Source organism: Melitaea cinxia, chromosome 15, assembly GCF_905220565.1.
Source record: "Melitaea cinxia chromosome 15, ilMelCinx1.1, whole genome shotgun sequence".
Taxonomy (NCBI): Eukaryota; Metazoa; Arthropoda; class Insecta; order Lepidoptera; family Nymphalidae; genus Melitaea; species Melitaea cinxia.
The window spans coordinates 7,766,082-7,790,150 of record NC_059408.1 but is presented as its reverse complement, the minus strand read 5'-3'; the positions used below and the strand labels follow the sequence as shown (position 1 = coordinate 7,790,150).

At 33.8% G+C, this 24,069-nt stretch overlaps 1 protein-coding gene across 1 annotated transcript in view; it reads left to right on the top strand.

Moving 5' to 3' along the window:
• The window catches only part of LOC123660682 (synaptotagmin-15-like), a 74,462-nt gene that overhangs the window by 4,282 nt on the left and 46,111 nt on the right, over positions 1–24,069 (top strand). The window contains exons 2-4 of the mRNA XM_045595733.1: positions 2,764–2,955; positions 12,070–12,232; positions 15,343–15,479. Of these exons, the coding sequence (XP_045451689.1) occupies positions 2,764–2,955; positions 12,070–12,232; positions 15,343–15,479 (492 nt within the window). The remainder of the gene's footprint in view (positions 1–2,763; positions 2,956–12,069; positions 12,233–15,342; positions 15,480–24,069) is intronic.

The following is a 24,069-nucleotide window of genomic DNA, read 5'->3' as shown; positions in this document are numbered from 1 at the left end:
TCTGTTCTGTTCTGTTCTCATACTGTTCTATTCTGTTCTATTCTGTTCTATTCTGTTCTATTCTGTTCTGTTCTATGCTGTTCCATACTGTTCTATTGTGTTCTGTTCTTATTGTTCTATTCTGTTCTATTATGTTCTGTTCTATGCTGTTCTATTCTGTTCTATGCTGTTCTATTCCGTTCTATTCTATTCTGTTCTGTTCTTATTCTATTCTGTTCTGTTCTGTTCTTATTCTGTTCTATTCTGTTCTATTCTGTTCTGTTCTATTTTATTCTGTTCTGTTCTTATTCTGTTCTATTCTGTTCTCTTCTATTTTGTTCTATTCTGTTCTATTCTATTCTGTTCTATTCTATTCTGTTTTATTCTGTTCTGTTCTTATTCTGTTCTATTCTATTCTGTTCTGTTCTATTCTGTTCTCTTCTGTTCTGTTCTTATTCTATTCTATTCTGTTCTGTTCTATTCTGTTCTATTCTGTTCTATTCTGTTCTGTTTTATTCTGTTCTGTTCTTATTCTGTTCTATTCTATTCTGTTCTGTTCTATTCTATTTTGTTCTCTACTCCGTTTAGTTTTGTTCTGTTCTGTTTTTTTCTGTTCTCTACTATTTCTGTTCTGTTCTATTCTGTTCTGTTCTGTTCTTATTCTATTCTGTTCTGTTCTTATTCTGTTCTTTTCTGTTCTTTTCTGTTCTATTCTGTTCTATTCTGTTCTGTTCTATTCTGATCTATTCTGTTCTATTCCGTTCTATTCTATTCTGTTCTGTTCTTATTCTATTCTGTTCTTATTCTATTCTGTCCTTATTCTGTTCTATTCTATTCTATTCTGTTCTTATTCTGTTCTATTCTATTCTGTTCTGTTCTATTATGTTCTATTCTGTTCTGTTCTTATTCTGTTCTATTCTGTTCTATTCTGTTCTGTTCTATTCTGTTCTATTCTGTTCTGTTTTATTCTGTTCTGTTCTTATTTTGTTCTATTCTGTTCTGTTCTATTCTATTTTGTTCTCTACTCTGTTTAGTTTTGTTCTGTTCTGTTTTTTTCTGTTCTCTACTATTCTGTTCTGTTCTATTATGTCTACGTCCTTCCTATAAGGAGCCTACCTGCCAAATTTCAAGTTTGTAGGTGTTATAGTCTCGGAGATTTCGTAATGAGTGACCTTTCGGTTTTATATATATATATATATATATTATATATATAGTTATATAGTTATTTTTATAAAACCTCCTTAACTTATAAACCTTATTTTTATAAAACTAAAAATGTGGTGTATAGAGATACGCCACATTTTTAGTTTTATTTTCAGGCTGCAGTATAAATAACCTATCAGGTGAACTTATAGCTACTGTATATGTCTCATACAAACCATCAACACCAATTAAACCCTCTTAGCGGTGGAATATCGCAAAATCCGTTCTTAGCTGACGTCTACTAACTATAATCTACCTCCCTGCTAAATTTCTTCTTTGTCCATCCTAGATGGATGGATCATCCAGCGGTTTTTGAGTTCTCGTGATGAGTGAGTCAGTGACCTTTCTATTACATTACATACATTATATATATAATACATATATATATATATATGTATTATATATGTATTATATATATAATGTATATATATGTATTATATATATAATGTATGTAATGTAATAGAAAGGTCACTGACTCACTCATCACGAGAACTCAAAAACCGCTGGATGATCCATCCATCTAGGATGGACAAAGAAGAAATTTAGCAGGGAGGTAGATTATAGTTAGTAGACGTCAGCTAAGAACGGATTTTGCGATATTCCACCGCTAAGAGGGTTTAATTGGTGTTGATGGTTTGTATGAGACATATACAGTAGCTATAAGTTCGCCTGATAGGTTATTTATACTGCAGCCTGAAAATAAAACTAAAAATGTGGCGTATCTCTATACACCACATTTTTAGTTTTATAAAAATAAGGTTTATAAGTTAAGGAGGTTTTATAAAAATAACTATTAAATTATACTACCTGTGCCTTTTCAAAAGTTACTCAGCGTGATAAGCATTTCAAGTGACTGAAATAAAAAAATAATTTGCGTTAAACATCTTGATCGTAGTCGTAGTCGCGGGCAACAGTTGGTGTATTATAAAACAAAGTCCCAAATAGTGTATGTGATCGATTTCCTCAAAATCTACTGAATGCCTAAGCCGATTTTGATGAGAGTTTCACTGGAAGTTTGCCGGGAAAACTTTGTGACACACTAATTTCAACGCGGGCGAAGCCGCGGGCACAGCTAGTTTTTATATATATTTACAGAATCCGCTATGTATTACCTACCCTGTTTTAAAAGTTTTATGATATTTTTGTCTTTCGTTGTTTTATTACATATACCTACATATTTTTACTTTTTTCTTTTATTTATTTATCAATAGGTCGGCAAACAAGCGTACGGCGTATGTTTAACTATGTACGAATGATAAAAACCACTGTATACTACGTTGGCTTCCTAAATAAATAAATAAATAGTCCAAGTGCTTATGCTCATGTTTGACTGTGTTGACTTTCTACTCGGGATGAAGTAATGAAGTAATTTTAAATAACATTACTATTTGCATTTTTTTCCAAATAGTCAGGTCAATCTATAAAATCAATTGATAATAATACAACCATGAAAGAATACAATTCTCGACAGGTGACAAGACGTGACAGACGTGAGGAAGACTCGTAGATGGAGAAGGAAAATAATTTGTGTTACTTAATGTTAATTGACGTAAAATTTAATTGTTACCTATATTTACGCAGATTACGAGCAAGACTACAAATCGGAGTCTAACGGAGATTACTATGGAATACTAGATAGTGGTGAACCAGTGACGCAAATCGTCGAACATCTAAAACACGTGGAGTCAGTTTCCCCGAATTCAAGATTAGAACAGACACCTACGGTGAAGACGGTTTCTGAACTCTCAATCTCCAATGCTATCAATTTAAGAGGTAGGTTTGAATAACTACAATAACAATTATCATGTGATATAAAAAATGTAAATAAACTTTTTCTTTTGTTAAACATATGCATTAATATAATAATAGAGTAATGTTATACCGAACTACACTAATATTAAGAAGCGCCAATTATCTTCACAAAGATGAGTTTTATTTAAAAATCTCTCGAGCTTCGTCTTGTGTTAGAAGCCTATAAATATCCTATAACGTGATGATGATGATGTAATAACAAGTTTCTGAAACTTCTCTTTAACGATGTTGTGCCATTACAATGGAACACAATACGTTGATTTAGTGAACCGGCGCTTGTAATCTTTGACATCTTATTGTGCACGTAAAGCCCCTCTATTAAAAAAACATAACCCTTCCTTGGCAGTCGGGTAACAAGGCATTTATTAGTGAGTAACCCATGTGTTCAAATTAAAAATATCAAAACTGAAATAGATTGCAGCACAAAATGTATGCACAAATTATGATCCTGTTTTAATTGTTTTGCCAAAAATTTTCTTTGGTTGCCTTTAAAAGAGGAAACACAAATACAATAATAGGTAGCTAAATTTTCTTATAGGCGGTCAACTTGCAGTTCCAAAATAGTTCTAGTTTGCATCGCGTCTCATTATAACATCAAGTTCTGCAAAGTAAGGTGGATAGTATCAAATAAAATGAAAGCTAAGATAATTTTTCAAGGAGAGTGTGAGATATAAAAATTAGGAAATAGGTAATTTTGGTGCTAATGTTCTTTAAGTAGAGAATTAAAGATTCACTTTTATTGATCGTAGTCGAATACATATTTTCAACAAAGTCTGATTTGGACATCATCTAACTAAAAGAGAACTGATTGTAAATACTACTATTTGAATGTGTGATAACGAATTCATGTGTGTTTTGGTTCGAATGTGCTTTTCATATCTGCAAATCTAACTGCGTAATACTACATCTGAGTGTTGATGAAGTATTGTCCGTTATTGCGATGTTTCCTAATATGCCTGTATTATGTTGTAATAAACACATGAACTGGATAGATGCCGTAGTATGTTTGTATGTTCGTTTATACCTATTTTGTTATTTGTTTGTTTTTAGTTCCAAATCACATCATTGATATTTTATTTAGGGTTACATCATATCTTCATTTATAGTTAAATTCTTATACATGAATCATGCCTTTTTTAACATTCAGAAAGGTAAAAAGTTATAACGATGAATAAGAAACTAATATTTTTAGGAATAATAGATCATACTTAGTTTTTACGTTATTTCTATATCACTCAGATAATTAAAATTATATTACTATTTAGAACTCTGGAAAAAAGTATTTCGAAATTTTGTAACGTTTTATGTTTAGAAAACAGAAAAATATTTTGAAAAATCCATGTTCACCTATTTTAGATTTTTTTTAATTTTATTATTATTGGTGAAAACCCCCCGAATCTATCACTTTAAAGGGCATGAAAAAGAAATTAATTGACGAATATTCGTAAAATCTTCAAAGAATGATAAACAATATTCTAAATAATAATAAATAATAACAAACATAACGATTACTTATTGAATTTTCAACCCTTGACTCACCAAAGTTAAAAAGAGGAAAATAATTAATGTCTTTGTTTTACAAACTTATGTCGTACTGAAAAAAAATCTATGAACGTGTATCTGCGTATTATTTTAAAAATATCTACACTTTCGAAGCTATCCAACGTGCTACAATAACCATAGTCAAACTCAAAACTAAAGTCTCAAAATCAAATAAATTGCAAGCAATCAAGAATAAATAAAAAATCAATATTGTAATTTTTTAACTATCTTTATTTACATGACCGTGTTCAGTGGAAGATCATATGTGGTCACGATCCTCGGCAGTGAGGAAACGACGAGGAAAAAGACTAATATATACTATATATATAAACTATATTCAACTTAATATGTATACAGGATGCAAGGGACAGCTATCTTTTAACTTCGCCAGTATAGGTACTCATAGCTACTATTCTAAGTTTAGAACTAGTGGAATTTCTTGTCAGAGCATTTAGAAATTTTTCGATTTTTTTAGTAGGTTTATTTTTGGCTTGTCACTTTTTTACGTGGTTCCAAAGTTAACAACGCCACTGGTATACAATGATTTTGAATCAACTAGAGCATTTAGTAACACTTCCACGTCTGCAACTACGTCATGGTAATCTCTAGGAAGTTGGGGTGGCAATAACAGACGTTATACCTGCTCGACTACAACTCGGAACCTTGATGACGAAGCCTAGTCAGATTCTACCGCTGGTTGTTCTGTATCAGTATTATTAATTGTGATTACTATGTTTACTTACCTTATCACTTTCAGATAGGTCTTACAATAAATTTTGTGCATCAGCTTTTTCACAATCAAACTCCTCTTTTAACCAAACATCTATTTGTGAATATTTTTTCTTCATTTTTGTATAATTCATGAATTCTTTAATAAAAAGTCCTATAAAACAAACTCAACTCATTATTATTACGATATTTACATAATATGCAAGATAATTAATAATATTTCAACTATGTATACAAAAAAGTTGACCCACGAATTTTACTTACGTGAGTAGTAGTAGTAGTAATTTTTCGCCAAAAGCAACAATCGTTTCCTCAAGCACAGGATTAAATTATAATTTCTAAAATAAGGAGTTGAAGTACGAGGGGGTAGCTACTGGGATGCTTGACCTTGGCAGATACACCGCGTAAAAAATTACGCGATTTTTATGCCGCGGGCGACTAACTGCTAATAGCGTGAGCAATCTCGGCTTAAGAACATTGAAAATAAAAAATTGTTTCCAAAATTTATGTAATAACAGCGTTTTACCTACCAATAAAACGCTTATTAAGCGTTAACCTTATTTGAAGCCTTTTTATTTGAGAGAGACGAACTTGACTTCCGGTAGCGTGTCGGTGAATTTCTTCCTTTTTGACCGGTGGGTCATGTGACTTCCTTTTAAAAGTACCTCCCACCACGTTGAAGTTTCCTTTTTACCTGAAAGAATCTTGTGGCTCATTGAGTCTCAAATAAATGTCATATATTCACCTAGAAGTGGTAGAGTATAAGGCTTCAAATAAGGTTAACGCTTAATAAGCGTTTTATTGGTAGGTAAAACGCTGTTATTAAGCCTTGAACCGTTATTTGAAGCCTTTTTATTTGAGACCTGTTTGTTATCTCCAGGTGTATAAATGAAACTTCTGTAAATTAATGTAAACATATATAATTTATTTAACCGTTTAATCATTAACTTATAATCAATACAACTTTTATTATTCGAGAATTACCATAGGTACAATAATTTATTAGTTCTTAATTCACTGGTTCAAAATATTGTGACATAGATTGACCTGTTTGCTTCGATCTGACCTCACGACAATAATATTTCATAAAAGTACGTTCTGAACGCCAATTTCCTTTAGATAAAATTTCATCAATTGGACAATTTTGTATAAAGTTCTTTGAGTTAACTGCTGACCGTATACTTCCAGGACTAGCATTAATACCCGCTTGAATGAAAATTCTTTTAACCCAACCAGCTATGTATGTTCGAGAGGCAGGTCTTGGTAAACCACATGTTGTAATAAATAAATTATTCAGGCCATACTTTGAACGTCTATCGTGTGATAATTCAATCATACGTTTTATCCAATACACAGCATCTAAAGTATTACATTCTTTATTTTCTAAAATGCGCCATCCAGATTGCCAATTTCGTACAGAGTCTGTTTTCGAACCTAACCTTGGCCACAATATTATATATCCCTCATTTATCAAACAACCTTCTTTTTCAATTGTCAATAAGGTCAAATCATGGACTCGGCGACCTGAATATAGCAAAAGCAATAAAGCCGCTCTAGCAGAACATTCATAAAAAGTATTACTATCAGGAACATTTTCCTCCAACCATTTTATTAAATCATCGACATCCCAAATTGGTGTTGTCTTAGGCCGGTTATTACAAGTGTTTAATTTAATTGATTTTAATGCTTGATGTACTAACAAATGCGAGCTTAATCTGTCATGACAATTTGGATCATACAATGTAGCGACCGCGGATTTGTAAACTAAAATTGTATTATATGCAAGGCCTTGTATTTGATGCAAGACAATCAAAAACTTTGCTAAGTCAGAACCGGAAGGTTTAGAAACAGTTACTGAATTTTTGTTAGCCCAATTTGACCATTTCTGCCATGCATTTTTATACGTCCTCAAAGTGGAACTACGCCAGGCTTTTTGTAAGAACAATCTTTGTTCCTTAGACCAATCTTTTAGGCTATCAGACCAGCCCCACATCTCCAAACTTCTAGAGTCATCTCGTGCCATCTGGGTGGGGGACGTCTGGTTATTACATCTATAAGGACTTTGTCGAGATTGCGTATTATGTAAGGAGGACTTATTGCCCTGTTTTTGAGATCCGGTCTCCAAAATACCTTCTCCCACCGTGGTACCACGATCAAAAATGTTCCCTTGGCTGAGTTCATGTGCTGAAGAACCTTGGGTATCAAGTAAGGGGGCGGAAACACCCATGCAAGTGGATAATTCCAAGTCTGACTGATCGCGTCGTAAAAACGTGCTTTTGGATCCCTTATGTCTAGACTGCAGTATTTCTGTACTACGTGAGCCCGGGCTGAAGCAAATAAATCTATTGTCGGTATTCCCCATAAAGCAAAAATTTTCTTGGTTATTTCTGGCAGGAGATGCCACTCGGGACGCGCTAGACTGCGCGAGAGGTGATCTGCTTCGCTGTTGTAACGACCTGGGATGTAGTGACAATCTATATGTATCTTCGCACAATCTAAAATTCTGAATATTTTTCGACAAAGATTCATTAAAGCATCTGATTTCGTTCCGCCCTCGTTCCTTAAATAGGCTATGACCGTTTTGTTGTCGCTCTGAACTAAAAGAGTCGAATTCCTTAGGACAGGAGCGTGATCTTTTAAGACGCACCAAATTGCTAACATCTCCCTCTTGTTGGAGTGGTAAGCTGCTTCTTCTAAAGACCATTGACCGCAAAGGCTTACATGATTCAATTTTGCTCCCCATCCCATCTCTGATGCATCGGTTACGAGATAATTCGTTACTCGTGGGTAAAGTATCGGAGAACGGTTTGCTAAATTCACAATCCACCAATCCAATTCTCGTATTCCATCTACCCTCTCCGTAACACATTGCAATGCCTTAAAAGCATTCGATGATTCAGACGACCTCTGGGAACCAGGAAACTGGCAAAATTCAAGGACCCGATCAAGCTTTGCATTTCGTTTAATGTTGCCTTTTGAAGTTTTTGCAATTTGTAGAGTTTTTTCAATAACTGCTTGCATTTCTGTACCGGCAGATATTTCTGGTTCTCGTGGGGATTCCAAATAATTCCCAAGTATTGAATGCTTTTTTGTGGGATAAGGATCGATTTTTTGTAATTTATTTTCCATCCTAGTCTCTCTAAGAACAGAATGACTTTTTGGCCTTGTAAATAAAGCGTTTGAGGGTTTTGATGGACTAATAAAAAATCGTCTAGATATACAAGAATTTGTAGACCTATTGTTCTCAAATATTGGGCGATCCAGTTTGTTAAGCAAGCAAAAATTTTTGGAGCGCAAGCAAGACCGAAAGGCAAACATGTCAACTGCATCAACTGGTTTTTGTATATAACACGTAGATAACGTCTGTGCAATTTGTTTACTGGCAAATGGAAGTATGCATTTAGTAAATCTATTGTGATCATGTAATCGTTTAGTTGTAAAAAATTCGGCACTCATTGTACATTGATTAGATGAAATTTGGATATCTGGATGTACTTGTTCAGATTTTTTAGATTGAAAATTGGACGCGATTTACCGTCGCTCTTTCGTATTGCGAACATTGGAGAAACAAAACTTGGACTGAGAGGAGCCAGCTCTAATACTCTCATTTGCAGAAGTTGAGCTATTCCATAGTCCAATTGTTCTGAACTTGGTGTCTTGTAAATGTTCTTTTTTAAATTTGGAGTATGTAATGGTGGTTTCTTTACAAACGGTATCCGAAAGTTTCTTATTATATTCACGACAATTAAGGGAGCTTTTGAGTCTATCCATCTTTGGATAAAATACTCTAGCTGACCAGCAAGGAAAGTTTTCGAGTCATAATCTTTGTTTACCCTGAGTTCGTGCCTGACTATTGAACCTAGTCCTTGCCCCTTTTGGAAAGGGTTGATGGCTTTGAAATTGTTGATTAGATCTCAAATGCGAGGATCTAACTTGTGGCTGTTGATGCCTTTGAACAAAACCAGATGGATCTCGAGTTTGCATTTGAAAATTGTCATTAATGTAAGCCTGAGCTGGGAATCGATTTGAATAATCATTTATATTGTTATTTGCTGGATAGTTAAATCGTTGAGGGCCATAACAATCCCTCGTATAACTAGGCAGAGCCTGAGTTTGCTGTCGTAATGGCTGAGCTTGCGCAGCAGCCCTCTTATATGAAGACCTTTGTGAAGGCCAAAAAGCTTTGGTAATACCTCCAGCCTTTTCAATAGCAGCAGTAAAAGTATCTTTTTGAAAAAGTGAATCCTGAGTGGGAGGAATCTTATAGTCTTTAAAAATGCATCTTTTACTGAACGCAATATATTTTCACGCCTCTGCTGTATCAAATTTGCTCTATGACCACAAGTTAATTGTAAAACATCACTCGATATCTTTTGTAGACTACCTTTTATAAAAATTTCGTTTAATTTCTCTTGTAATGAAATTGACGTAATATTATTTTGAACAGAATTTGACCAATCTACAAGTGATTTAAACCCTTGTTGTAACGCTTCATTTTGCATAATAAGAGCATGGGTAATAGCAGCAAAACCACGTTCAATAGATGCTAAGTGAACGTATTTATCATAAGGTTTTAATTCGTCATTGGTTTCTAATGGAATAAACCCGGACACTGAGCAGTACTGTTTCTGTACCTCTGCAAATCTTACATTATTCCAATCGTCAGTATTAAAGTACTGTATATTATTCAAAATGTCAATATGATTAGAAAGAGTCTTGGGTAATGAGGGCTCTTTAAGAACTGTATTTAATGCGATATCAAAACTGTTGGATGTTTGCACTACATCAACTTCATTATCATATAATTCTCTACTAACATCTGCACTAATCTCAGAAATATTCTGATAGCAAAGCTTGCTCATGTGAGTAAGGACTTGATTGATAAGCAGGTTGAAAAGCAACGCTACTAGCGATAAAATTTTTAATGTGACTTACTTGATCAGCTAAATCCTTAACAGTCTTTTCCATTAACCGCCTTTTCTTTTCACTCGCCTTTCTGGATTTATACATTGTCTTCTTCCTCTTATTGGTGTTGTTGCTTTGAGCAATCTTCGATGTACTTGGTTGTGCTTCCACAGAGGAATCCGACTCAGAAGATGATTCCTCAGACAAGACCAATGAATTATGCCCCTCATCTTCCATATTGAATAATAATGAAAAACACTGAAACAGTTTTTATAATGGCCTATAAAGTTTCTTAATATCAAATATTCAAAAACAACACGTCACACTGATTGTTCATAAATATTCTTACAATCACTATGTTTAATCATTATCTTTGATATTCCACAATGTCTGAAAAAAACCGGAGGGTAGTAAAACGTAATGCAAATCTTCTTTCATCAACATAATAAAACGGATTCAGTGTGAAGTTAAAGTCACTTCACAAATAAAACTAAGTATTACCCTCACTATAATATAATATCAACACGACATAATGACATTTAGTAATAATAGTAATAGGAATAAATATAATTTATAATATTTATGATAGTTATATAAAAGTTTTACTGACTTACCAAATTGTGTCCGAACGCTACCGAAGGCAAGACGCCAATGAGCCACAAGATTCTTTCAGGTAAAAAGGAAACTTCAACGTGGTGGGAGGTACTTTTAAAAGGAAGTCACATGACCCACCGGTCAAAAAGGAAGAAATTCACCGACACGCTACCGGAAGTCAAGTTCGTCTCTCTCAAATAAAAAGGCTTCAAATAACGGTTCAAGGCTTAATAGCCGTATTATAAAAGTTACATAGGTAATTGAAACTCACATATAAAATCTAAAAATCTAATTAAATATTAATTTTATATAGCTTTACAGAAAAGTTCTCCTTCACTAACCTTTAATCTAATATTTTAGCAACAGCTTAATTTATTCCACGCTTGATAGAATTTCGTTGTCAGTTGTCAATGAATTTAGCAAATTAATTTTGAGATTTAATAAATCAAGTCACAAATTGAAGTTTAATAAATTACACACTTTACAAGAAATAACATTTATTACCTCTTTATTTGTAACATTTTTTGTGTATGTATAAACGTTAAATTCTGCTGGAATCGTCACAATTTTTTTTTTGATGTTTTCATTGAATTCTATACAAAAATATAGAAATTATTATTTCCCATTCTTATTCTATTCACTGGTTTTGAATTCTCTATAACATCTTCTCAAATAGGGATATGTAATATTTCACACGAATTACGTTTTGCGCTATGAAGCGACCTTGCTCCCTGAGGATAAAACAGTGAAACGCGTAAAGGAAGCGTAGGTTGAGAAACAATTGAATAAATAATTACATTATGCTGGGGCTTGGAGAAATCATCTAACAAAGTACGGATGAAACGAGAAATTTAACTATTTACATGTGTCTTAATTGTGGTAACAGTAGTATCCATTACTAGTAAATTATCCAATTTATCCTCAGCTTCTGACAGAATCAACACTGTCACGCAAAGTGTGACACAAACCGGTGTGTATAAAATGTGTTGAATAAATAATGACTTAAAGTTATGTATTTAGGATACTTTAGTAGGCAATGTAAAATCAGTACAATTTACGTAAAGGATAATATTAAAATCTAAACTAATTTTATGGGTTGTGATCGTGATGTGGTAGGCGGGTGGTTGCTGTGGTATATAAAAATGGAAATATATGAGTAAGTTGTGTGCTTAAGACATTTTAATTAATCATATCTTTTATTATTTACAAAATTAAAATATTCAAGATATTACTATGCTCCACATTACAATTAATGTAATAATAAATAAATGATAAGACTATCTCAAATATTAAATCTCCCAACAGAGGCAGTACTCGTAGCACTAGGCGGTGCCGGCGCAGCGTTAGTTTTACTCATCGTGATGGCTGGAGTATTCTGCGCACGCAGACGCAAGAACAGCCCCAGTCCAGTGCCATCCCCTCCTATTCTCGTCTACCCTCCACATGACATCGCGGCTTCGTGCTACTTGTGAGTATATTTAGTAATTATTTTATTAACGAAATATATGCTCCATAATGTGTCACTAAACCCACACATACTTATCGTTTAAATTTTAAATAATCTAAATAATAATGTGGTCTCATGATAAAAGAAAAAAATATATATTAAAGAAAAACGCATAATACAATCAAATTAGCCCCTTCTGCCATTCCTTATTTTATAGTTTTAAACTCGCCGCAAATTATGAGGTGTCGCTATGATAAAAATTCCTGAAATCGATCTGGAAACACACTGGTTATAAAGTTAATTATAAAATACATTTTGTATCAGATACTGAACGTTCAAAGGTATACATAATTATTTTGTGAATAATCTTCAGTGAAAACCTCAGGACGTGTCAGCGATGGGCATTTGACCAGATGAAAAAGTTATATAATTTATAGTCAGTATTAAAAACAACTTTACATTTATTAGATTAGGAGAAATTAAACATGTATATAGTAAAATAATAATAAAGACTGAAATAATTTATTAAAATAAATATTTTCTAAAATAGTTTTAAAAATTAAATTAACATACTGTGTTGTGGCGTACTCAAAGAATATTATGGGAACCATTTATATAAGGATAATATCAAACCTCATTTTGTTTTTATATTTTTGTATAAATATATTTTTTATAGGTGTCAACGATTTATATTTTAGATTTAGGCTTTACAATTTATATTTTTCTACGAACGTCGTACATGTTCTATTTTATTATTTTATCTTAAATAGAAATTTACAAATATTTTAAGGAAATTCGATTATATTTCCTCTATTAGTAAGATTAAAAGTTCATAATAATTTTTAAGGTGCTTCTTTAACTTCGTATTCATTATAATTTCAATTCTTTGAACAATTTTAAAAATTAATCTTTAAAGACTGTTTTATGTAAAAGGTATTTGATGAAATGAAAAAAAAAAGATATGAAATCGTTACCTTTCATCAATTAACGCTCAACCGTTTCCCCAATTAAAACAGGTTTACTCAGTCGACTATAGTGTAGAGCGTTTGATCGGGGTGTGGATCATTTTTGCCTTATTTCTTCCTGCTCTTTAAACAATTATTTTACGAAGATATTATTTTTCTAGTGGTCGTTTCATTTTTATTCAAAAAGTATTAAGTAAGCAGTAAAAAATAATGCTTCACGCTTTTTTCAAAAACATTTGTACACTATAACTGTACTGTAATCGTTAAAAATGAAACCCTGCTGGTTTTTCTTTTTTTTATGTCACTAGGTCGGCAAACAAGCGTACGGCTCACCTGATGGTACGCGATTACCGTAGCTTATAGACGCCTGCAACACAAGAAGAATCGCAAGCGCGTTGCCGACCCAATCCCCAATCCCCCAGGAGCTCTCGTCACCTTACTAACCAACAGGAACACAATACTGCTTGAAAACAGTATTATTTTGCTGTGATCTTCTGTAAGGTCGAGGTACTACCCCAGTCGGGCTGCTCCATATTTTGAGCAGGAAATTCCTGCTGTGCCCTACCTCAGTTAAAAGTTAAGTGGTTAAGGCCACTTTGAAAGACAACAATTCAAGGTTTTATTTATTACCGTTTTTTTTTTCATTACGTACAACCGCAGTTGCACCGGCCGTTTTTTATACACGTCAGAATGACTCGAGCACTAGAATGAGTGAGGGTAGGTGAGTATCGAACGATGTGCTAAGTGGCCTGGATCGGTGCAACTTTTGTTTATAAGTTCCTTGCTAATTACCTACGACAGCGCAGGTGCTGACATATACAATTATAACCATAATTATTATGTAAATACAGCTTTATTTAATTAATATTATGGAAACAGAAGTGGTGAGATATTCGACTGCTTTAAAATTTTATTTCGTTTTTTATTTTATTTTTAATTATGCAAGTAATCGGCGCTGAAAGAATAAAACAACTATTTAATTAAGCCTTTGGAATTTTGTATATTTTCATTCTAAAAAAAAGTGTTATAAATAATTTGGTATGGGACAATATAGTATTTATTGACGTCACAACGTCTAATAAATCGATGAACACCGGCTGCATGCACGAAAAAGGATGACTCATTGCATCATGACACGTTCTGCAGTCACCCTTAACCTAAAATAATACGAAAGTTTAAAATACTATAAACATACCCAAACATTGCTAGTAAGCTAACAAAACAAACAAGAAGAGTGGAAATTGGATAATAAAGTTTTGGACTTTCATCGGAAATTTTATTAATTCAATAAGAGTTAGAATATGCGATCATTTGCCACGTAGTAAATAAGGATTTTAAATGAATTTTGAAATTTCATAGAATCACCTACGTTTATGTCATTTTACAAAACGTGGGTAGCATGTAATACTCTTGGGTAATAATTGCGATTCAAATTACGTAGAATATAGTTTTGAGATGACTGTCCTTTATGTTGTGTCTTCAGCAGTCAGTTAAGCGTAGTTGACAATATAATAACAGCTCTATACTTTTTTACTTTGAAATTCCAACAAACACCGGTTTTTTTTTTCATAATTGAAAAAAAATCTTTCTTTCAATATTATGACGTAATTCAAAAACGACGATTTTTCAAAAACTATTATAATACTCATTTGTCTTATCCAAAACATGTCTATATATAAATTACGTGAACTTTAGCTGAGAGTTTCTTAAGTATCTATGTATATATATAACTTATATTGGTAAAAATATGAATACAAAAGGTCAGCTACTATATAAATATATTCACAAATGTTATTAATTTGAAAGTATTTGATGAATGAAAGTACCGAATGAAATTTGGGTTAATTTAAAAGAAACTACTTGTAATTTAGGCTTTTATAGTCGAAATTATTAAATGACACGGATAAATGAGTGTGGCCATATTATGAAGAAATAATTATGATTCGACTAACTGTCTGGGAAATAATAGAATTAATCAATTTAATTTGTGGCGAACCTCTTTCAGGTCACCTTAGTTAGAAAATACTTAAAAATACGTAGGCATTTTTAGAGTTTCTTAATTTACTATGTTCACTTCTTTACCGATAAGTTAATTGTTAATTTATTAGGGTAATAAAGAGCAATATCAGTAATAGATAACCAATCAAATTATTATTTTCCATTAAGGACGAAGGAGGTAAACTTCTCGTTGCCAACGCTGCGATCTTCTTCGCTGGGTGAATTGCGTGACGTCAGCGTATCGAGCCTCAACAGTGACGTGCTCTGCCCGCCCACCACTTCGCAATACCGATCGAATTCATTCAGTAAGTCATTTTGCACGTTTGTAAACTACCAAAAACTTACAGATGAACATGAAACTCGAACGTGATAGATAGAATTCTATTGATATAATCTTTATTATTACACACTACATTTTTGTTTGCACTAAAACAAGTATTAAAAGGGAAAACATGTGATAAGTTAATACGTCTCTATTCTCTACAACTTTATGTAAGTAGATGAATTTCTAACAGTGACGTACGCAAGTCGCGATAGAACATCGGAATCAAAGGTAAACAGCTTCTAATTGTCATATCGATTTTGAAGCTTTGAAGTGGGATAGAATTTTGCAATATTTTCTAATAAGCCACTTGTATGAATTTAATTTGGTTTATTTAACAATAAACATGTATATATACAATAATGTTTTTTTGTACATGTAAATCTAGACGCAGAATGAAAATTGTTTTAATCATAACATTATTACATTTAAAACAGAAAATACTTTAACAAGGACGTAAAATTGTAACTAAAGGTGTAACCAAAGGTATAATGTTAATGAGCTGCGAAAGTTTACATCTCACCTCCTGTCACTCGCGGTTTTTATAAATAAATATGTAGGCGTTGATAAATCAACCAAATAAAATATTGCATTCAGCCTATAACATCCCACTGCTGGGCATAATCCTCTTTCTTCGTGCAGAAAGAGGACTAGAGCTTATTCCACCACGCTCCTCCACTGCGGGTTGCTGGATGAATAATAATAAAATATATATTTTAAAAAAATCCCAATCGTAATAAACCTATTTTTCCTATCCTTCGCTACTTTATCGTACCCTGTGCTCTAATTCTTCTAGATTACCTTATTGGTAAACTAGAAGAAATCGCTCTTCAGCGATAAGATCGCCTTTTTACATCATTGTTTCTATTTACGATTTGTATTTTGGATACGATAAAGAATATTATTATTATTGTTCTCTTTTTACATTTATATTTTTTTAACAGAGGTAGGGCACAGCAGGAATTTCCTGTATAAAATGGAGCAGCCTGACTGGGGTAGTGCCTCGACCTTACAGAAGACCACAGCTAAATAATACTGTTTTCAAGCTGTTTTGTTCCTGTTAGTGAGTAAGGTGACCAGAGCTCCTGGGGGGATTGGGGATTGGGTCGGCAACGCGTTTGCGATGCTTCTGGTGTTGCAGGTGTCTATAAGCTACGGTGATCTCTTACCATCAGGTGAGCCGTACGCTTGTTTGCCGACTAGTGATATAAAAAAAAATATGGAACAATATATTGATACTAAAAACTTCTAAAACGTTTTAGCAACTAAAAATAAGTTTTTATTTTTGGATGATATTTTCTTGAATAACGTCCTTTAACTTTGATTTATGTTTGGATTTTTCGTAATAATTTTGTATGACTTAACAGTGTTTACTATCATGGCGTCTCAATTGAAATAGTGACTATCTGAGGTAATTGTTGTTTTTAGACCAAAAGTGATTCTAGATTGTAGATTGCTATTATAACAAAATTACTCTTCCGACTACTTATACTAAAACTTATTAAATTAAACAATTACACAGGCCTATAAAATAAAAGTACTCCGTACCCTTGACCATCTAGGGAGATGTATTTTTATGTATCCGCCGAACTCAAATCCGTAGTTTAAGAAAAAAAAATTATTTGCATAATTGCAATGTTTTACGATTTTTTAGCAATTAAAAGCAGCTTTTTGCAATTTACCCCGAATCAAGGTAAACTTCCGGCTAAATCAATTAACCTTTAAGTATGGACGTCATTTTTTCTTAACACTACTGTGGACGTGTAGTCTCACAGGCTCCTATATGCACACATTTTTTTTTGCGGAATTGGATATAAGATCGCTTTAAAACTAATTACATATTAAAGTTATGTAGTTTAGCAATTAAATAACGTGCTTATATAATCACATTTTATTTAAAAAATTCTAAAAATATGAAAAATCCAAAATTATGGCTCTTTTCAGTCGAAATCTACTTAGGTTACATTTTTAGATAATAAAAGCAGCCAAACTTATTCCTATAACAAAATAAGTCTTTTTTCTCAAAATATAATGTATAACAAACCAAAAACATAAATGAACTACTTCATATAACAAATATAAAAAATTCAAATAACGTAAATTTATTGGCAGTCAGTGCACAAAGGTCTAGAACATTGGAGACACACAGGTTTGTTGCACCCAATACAAACATGGATAATCATCCTATGTTTTTTCGTGGAAAAGATTTTATATGCTCTTCTGGTTTCTTGACTGGTTTCTTGATCCTAGACATCTTCTGTAACCATATAATTACCTAAAACTAGAGTCATGGTCGACCTCAGCTCTCCTGGCAGTCGTGTATTTATAAAACGTCTTTGCACATAAGGCACCACGAGCACATGTACTAATTTTTTAAATCTCTTTCCGCAGCTTTTTTTTGGTGCATCTTATATAAAATGTACGCATTCATGGTACTTAAGTCTAGGACACGATACAGCAACACCATAGGCTATCTCTATAACTACAAGATTCTTCTCCTATGTCTTGGTCTTGGTCCTGGTCATCATCACTGTCACTTTCATGATTTTGTATCAGTTTGGACTCCAATATAAAAAAAATCTTCAGTACTTTCTTCATTGTCAGACTGATCCGAAGCTAATAACAACTAACTCACTTCACCACAAAAGTGGATCTCCTGCACAAATTTTTTTCTCACAGGGCCCCGAACAGAACTCGTAGATGGTCGTTTTGATTTAGAACTACCGGCTTTATTGTTTTTAGACATTTTGTACTTCAAAATCTGATACTAAAGTAATCGCTCTTGTAAAATATATCATAGGGCAAAAATGGACGTGTAGCCTGACAGGCTCTGGTCAATATTCTGATGGTTATTACTTAGGTGATATTCATTGGAAGACGCAACCCCCTCTCTCGTTGGTAGTTTTACAACTAAAACAAAAGCTACTGAGCCGCTCAGCCGCTGGGAGTTAGGGCAAATAGGTGAAACTAGGAAAACGAAAACATCGAGTAGCCTGTGAGACTCCACGTCCATACTTAAAGGTTAAGATTCAGATTAAGCGCATCGAAATACATAAGAAATAAACTTATTTTTTTTTTGTTTGCCTTTTCATTATGTCGATTTTTTTTTAATTTTTAAGGTTTTTTTTTTGCAATTTACTCAAAATTAAGAAAATACGTCAAAGATACAGAGCACTTGTTTTTGTGGGCTAGTATTATAGGCACCGCGTTGGCGCAACGGTTATAGTCATGGATTGTACCTATTGCGCTGGCGGTAGCGGGTTCGATCCCCGCACATGACAAATGTTTGTCAACTTAAATTTAAAGTTTTTTTAATTTTTTTTTTTTTTTTTTTTTTTTTTTTTTTTTTTTTTTTTATTACGATATGGGCTTATTCTTGACCTCAGTCTAGCCCTAGAGCACAGACGAGGTCGAAGATGGAGCGATTTCGCCCAGAAGAAGCCTGTTCACTCGCGCTTTAAATATGTTCGGGTTATATGAACTCGGAAATACAGACGCCGGCAGGGAATTCCATTCCTTGGCTGTGCGCATTAAAAAAGATGATTCGAAGCGCTTTGTACGTATGAAAGGTATATCAATCAGGTAGGAATGAAAGCCCGCGGTACGTCTGAAAGTCCGATGGAAGAAAGGAGATGGGGGTATGAGCTCGTGCAGCTCCAGGGCACACTCTCCAAAGTACAACCTGTAAAAGACCGTTAGACTGGCAACCTTTCTTCGGTGAGCCAGAGTATGAAGAGATTTCACCAAACTGGCATTACCGATAAGCCGCTTGGCTCTGCGTTCCACTGAGTCCAGTGTGGCGAGTTGATATTTAGCTGAGCCATCCCACAAGTGACTACAATATTCCATGCACGATCGGATTTGAGCTTTGTATAGCGTAAGAAGCTGTTTAGGCGTGAAATATCGCTTAACCTTATTTAAGATGCCAAGCTTTCTGGCCGCAGTTTGCGCTTTGGACTCAATGTAATTGCCAAAGTTGAGGTTAGAATTCAACTCTATGCCAAGGAGGTTGAGGGTATCGGACACAGGGACAGGTGTACCACGGAAAGTAGGAGTCAAGTTGAAAGGACTCCGTTTGGTGGAGAATAAACAGGCCTGCGTTTTGGCGGCGTTGAACGTGACCAGGTTGCAATCACCCCATTGGGATACTTGCTCCAGTATTGAATTTGTTCGTTCCACCATGGCCTCTCTCTGAGAACGTATTACGTCCCTGCTGTCTTTTGCGCTGGACAAATATCTCTCGACAATCGTACTGTCATCTGCGTATCCAACAATGCCTGGTCGTAGCATGTCGTTAATATGGAGCAGGAAAAGAGTTGCAGAGAGAACAGAACCTTGAGGGACGCCGGCGTTTATATCCATCAGGTCAGAGGAGCAGCCGTCCACGACCACTCTGATCGACCGTTCACTCAAAAAGTCTGAAATCCAGCTACAAAAGTCAACAGGAATGCCGTAAGCAGGAAGTTTGCTAAGGAGACTTGCGTGCCAAACTCTGTCGAAGGCCTTCGAGATATCTAGTGATACAGCGAGTGCCTCACCATGTTTCTCAATGGCTTCGCCCCAGCAGTGTGTGACATACACCAGAAGATCTCCAGTAGACCGCCCCTGACGAAAGCCGTATTGGTGGTCACTGAGGAGTTCATTGTCCTCTAGGTAGTTCAGCAACTTGCTGTTAAGTACCTTTTCCATGACTTTGCAGAGCATGGAGGTGATGGCGATTGGTCGGTAGTTGCAGGGATTCACTCGGCTACCCTTTTTGGGCACTGGCTGCACATTAGCCAGCTTCCAAGATTTTGGCACCGTTCTAGTTTGAAGAGAGAGGCGGTACAGGCGCGTGAGAACAGGAGACAGCTCAGGTGCACAGGCCTTTAGGACGCGCGCAGGTATACCGTCAGGTCCACTAGTCTTATTCACGTCAAGGTTCAGCAAAACTCTACGGACCTCTTTATTGTGGATCGTAATCTCTTGCATAGAAGAGTCACATCGAGGCAAGGATGGTGGTTGTGTAGAGCTAGCGTCAAGACGCGAATTGCTCGCAAAGAGAGATGCAAACAAGTTTGCCTTTTCCACTGCCGAGTGAGCTAGCGAACCATCAGGCTTCTGCAGAGGAGGCAATGTATGGCGGCAGAAATTGGACTCTAATATCTAATATAAATTGGAATCTAATATAAATTAATAGCTAAAGCTTATTATTCGGTGCAGGATGACATAGGCGATAAAATATATATTATTTTTTAAATGAATAACTGTAGAGTTTTTTGTCGTCTTTGTATGATCTTCATTCAAAATCGGTAGTAGCTTCTCTTTTGAAAGTAATAATCATTATTAATATAGATTTGTAAAATGACGATCCGAAAGTGCTTTTGAATCCTATTTGAATAAAGCAATTAATCAACTTCACGTATGCGACGCGATGTTACATCAAGTTCTTATTACATAATAATTTATGTACGTTAATGTATTCATATGTGTTCGACGAATTTGTCACTCTAATTAACAACGTCTAACAAGCTTGATAAAAGTTATAAAATATTTTGTTCAAGTAGCGTTGATATTATAAAATAAGGCTTTAAAATATATTTTAAATTAATTTTGTTCCCTTATGTGAATGAAATAAGAAAGATTTTATTGAAAAAAAAAAAACTCAATAATCTATATAAGATAACATTCGAAATATTGTATACATAGGATGGATACATATTTTCATTTTTCAATTTAAAATTTTTAATTTTTACAAACGATTTTTCCCTTCAATTTTAATAAAAGAACACTCATGTTTGTAATCTAATTTTAAGCAACGCAAAACATAGTTTAATTCACAAATTTAGTCTACTATATCTATCTATTATCGTTTTCTTCGGTTACAAACCCTCCTGCCCAGCGTGGTGACTATGGACAAAACACATGAGTTCACGCCATTTTTGGCACGAACTTATGGAGGCCTATGTCCAGCAGTGGACTGCGATAGGCTGAAACGATAATCGTGTTGTCCCTGTCAATGTCTCCAATACAATTGTTGAGGTGGGGTGAAATTAGATGGTGATCATGGTTCCATCACAAACCAGACCGTGATCAATCTATAAATTAACAGTATAATAAAGATTGCCCTAATAATTTTTATTCCTGTTTACTGAGTAATTATATTTCTAACATTACTATGTTTTCATTGAGGTATGGAATAGCAAGATATATCCTACTCGAAACCTGGAGCAGCCCGAAAGGGGAGCACCGCAACATCACAGAAGAAAACATCTAAATAATAAGTAGTTCTTAAGTAGTGTTGTGTTCCTTTGGTGAGTAAGGTCGCCAGAGCTCCAGCCGCAATTATGTTCACGATCCCATCAAAAGTATAATCAATGAATGCTTTGATCTTTCCTAACGAGCGTTGGGAGTTTTCGAAAGACTTTAAAGACTTAGTTACGCGCAAAAATTCAGCGATTACAAGCCCGTGTTATATACCCGACTAAAATAACTGGATAAACCTCTGAATTTACTTAATCCAGAAGGTCGATTGACATCTTAGGCTCATGCACGCAAAATCAACTACTAAAATTTCAACTCAGAACCTTTTTGTATTATTAGAGATATACTGCTTAATATCCTTATCTTACTAGTAAAATAAAGTCACATTAAGAATCCGCAAGCCCAAACTTATCACTACTAATTAAATATCGACTACTTAGTCTTTTGATCCCTTTTTCCTTTGAAACTACGCAAACAAATTTCTTTCGCCATTTTATCCAGACACGAGACCTTAAATTAAACTAATGTAAATAATTAATGCGACTGATTACAATTTTTTTTTAATTTAATTAAATTATTACATATTATTATGATTAACCGTTGTTATAACTTTCATAAGGTATAGAAATGACAGCTAAAATAAAATAAAAAGTAATGGCATTTTTCTTTGTCAAGTTGAATTAAGTAGTGCTTTGTTCGTAAAGCGTGTTTCATATTTCTTGCTACGAATAATAACGTTATGCAGTACCAACAATAATTACGTAATTTCAGGCTACATTTTACAATTTCGTTAGACATTCGAATAAGGTAAAATAAATAATAATATTTTTATTTCACGATAACTTTACAACTTAGTGTTTTTCTAGTTTGAAATAATAGTGTACATCTTTACAATTTAGAAAATGATATTTCATTTTATGCTAATTTTCAGACTTTTTTTTCATAAACATCAATAGTAGGGATATCCTGACACAGGTAAAGGTATTTAAAATGATGTCCTAACAACGGTTTCATATTATGTAGTATTTTTATATAAAAAAAAGAATAGTTGGAGTTGCTTCAATTACGCACCTCCACAGTGCATTAGCTAATATTGTAAAGTCCGAATTCCCTTTTAAATATGATACAGCATTTTCTCTTATAACTCCTAATTTTGTATCTAGTAGGTATAGTATATACGCCTGTGGTTGTCAGGTAGCGATTTGTGTGTTCTATTCACTACGTCATCACAGCTCATGTATTAATAGAAAACTTTTACTGACGTCATTTACTCCGTAAATAAGAAAAAGTTATCGTAGCTAAGCAAAACAAGCGTTAAATATTGTGAATAATTGTTCACGATAAGTTTTGAGAACTTCAAAAAGCCTATTAATTACGTCGGCTTGTTCTGAACAAACGTAGTGTCTGGGGTTTGTCATTTGTGACAGTAACTATGCAACTTTGATAATAACATTAAAATAAAATGTGTGGTCTAGAACGTTCGCTGTTACTTATCAACTTTGATGTGAAAATACTTCATTGAAACGTTAATGTTAGTTATGGCGTTGTTCACCTGTTTCACCTGTTGTGAATAATGTTTATCCTGCAAATAAGTTACGATTGGACTTTAACAGCAGGAGGTAGAATAGGCCGTTAGGACCTGTTTCACCTCAATTAATAAACTTCAGCTCTAATATTCATTTTTGGGAATAGAAATATCTCATAAATACAGTGTAATTCGATAGTGAAAAAGAATAATACACAAAAAAATATCTGTTGGATATCATCATCCGCCAAATAGCGTTAATAATAAGTAGTGAAACAGGCCCTCAGTGTTATATTATAAGTAGTCTATAAACTGTTCTGTTAATAAAAAATCTTATTTTACTTATATTACTTTTTTCTTAGTTTTATTTTAAATTTAAATCAATCGAAATTCGTTATCACTTTATTTAATCGCAAAAGTAATATTGTTAACCGAATTTTAAAAAAAATCTCTTAAATTTTACTGAGTATACGGATTTTGATGAAACTTTAGTTATTCGGAAGCTGGTGCTTGTAATGTGGTTAGATTTCATTTAAAATTATTTATCAAATATAATTCATACTTCGAACTGAAAGATACATTACGAAGAGAATTACATTTAAAACTAAAATACAAAAAAGGTATTGATATTTTTTTTATTATTCATTTTGCAAAAGATATTTATAAATTCTATTCAGCCGTTGCAGTTACATAACGATTTCTCAATTATTATGACTAGTATACCTCTGTAGCCGTACTAGAAGACCTGTGTCCGATATGTTAAAATTAGCAAATTACGTAGAAACACGAGTATCATTCGACTTGA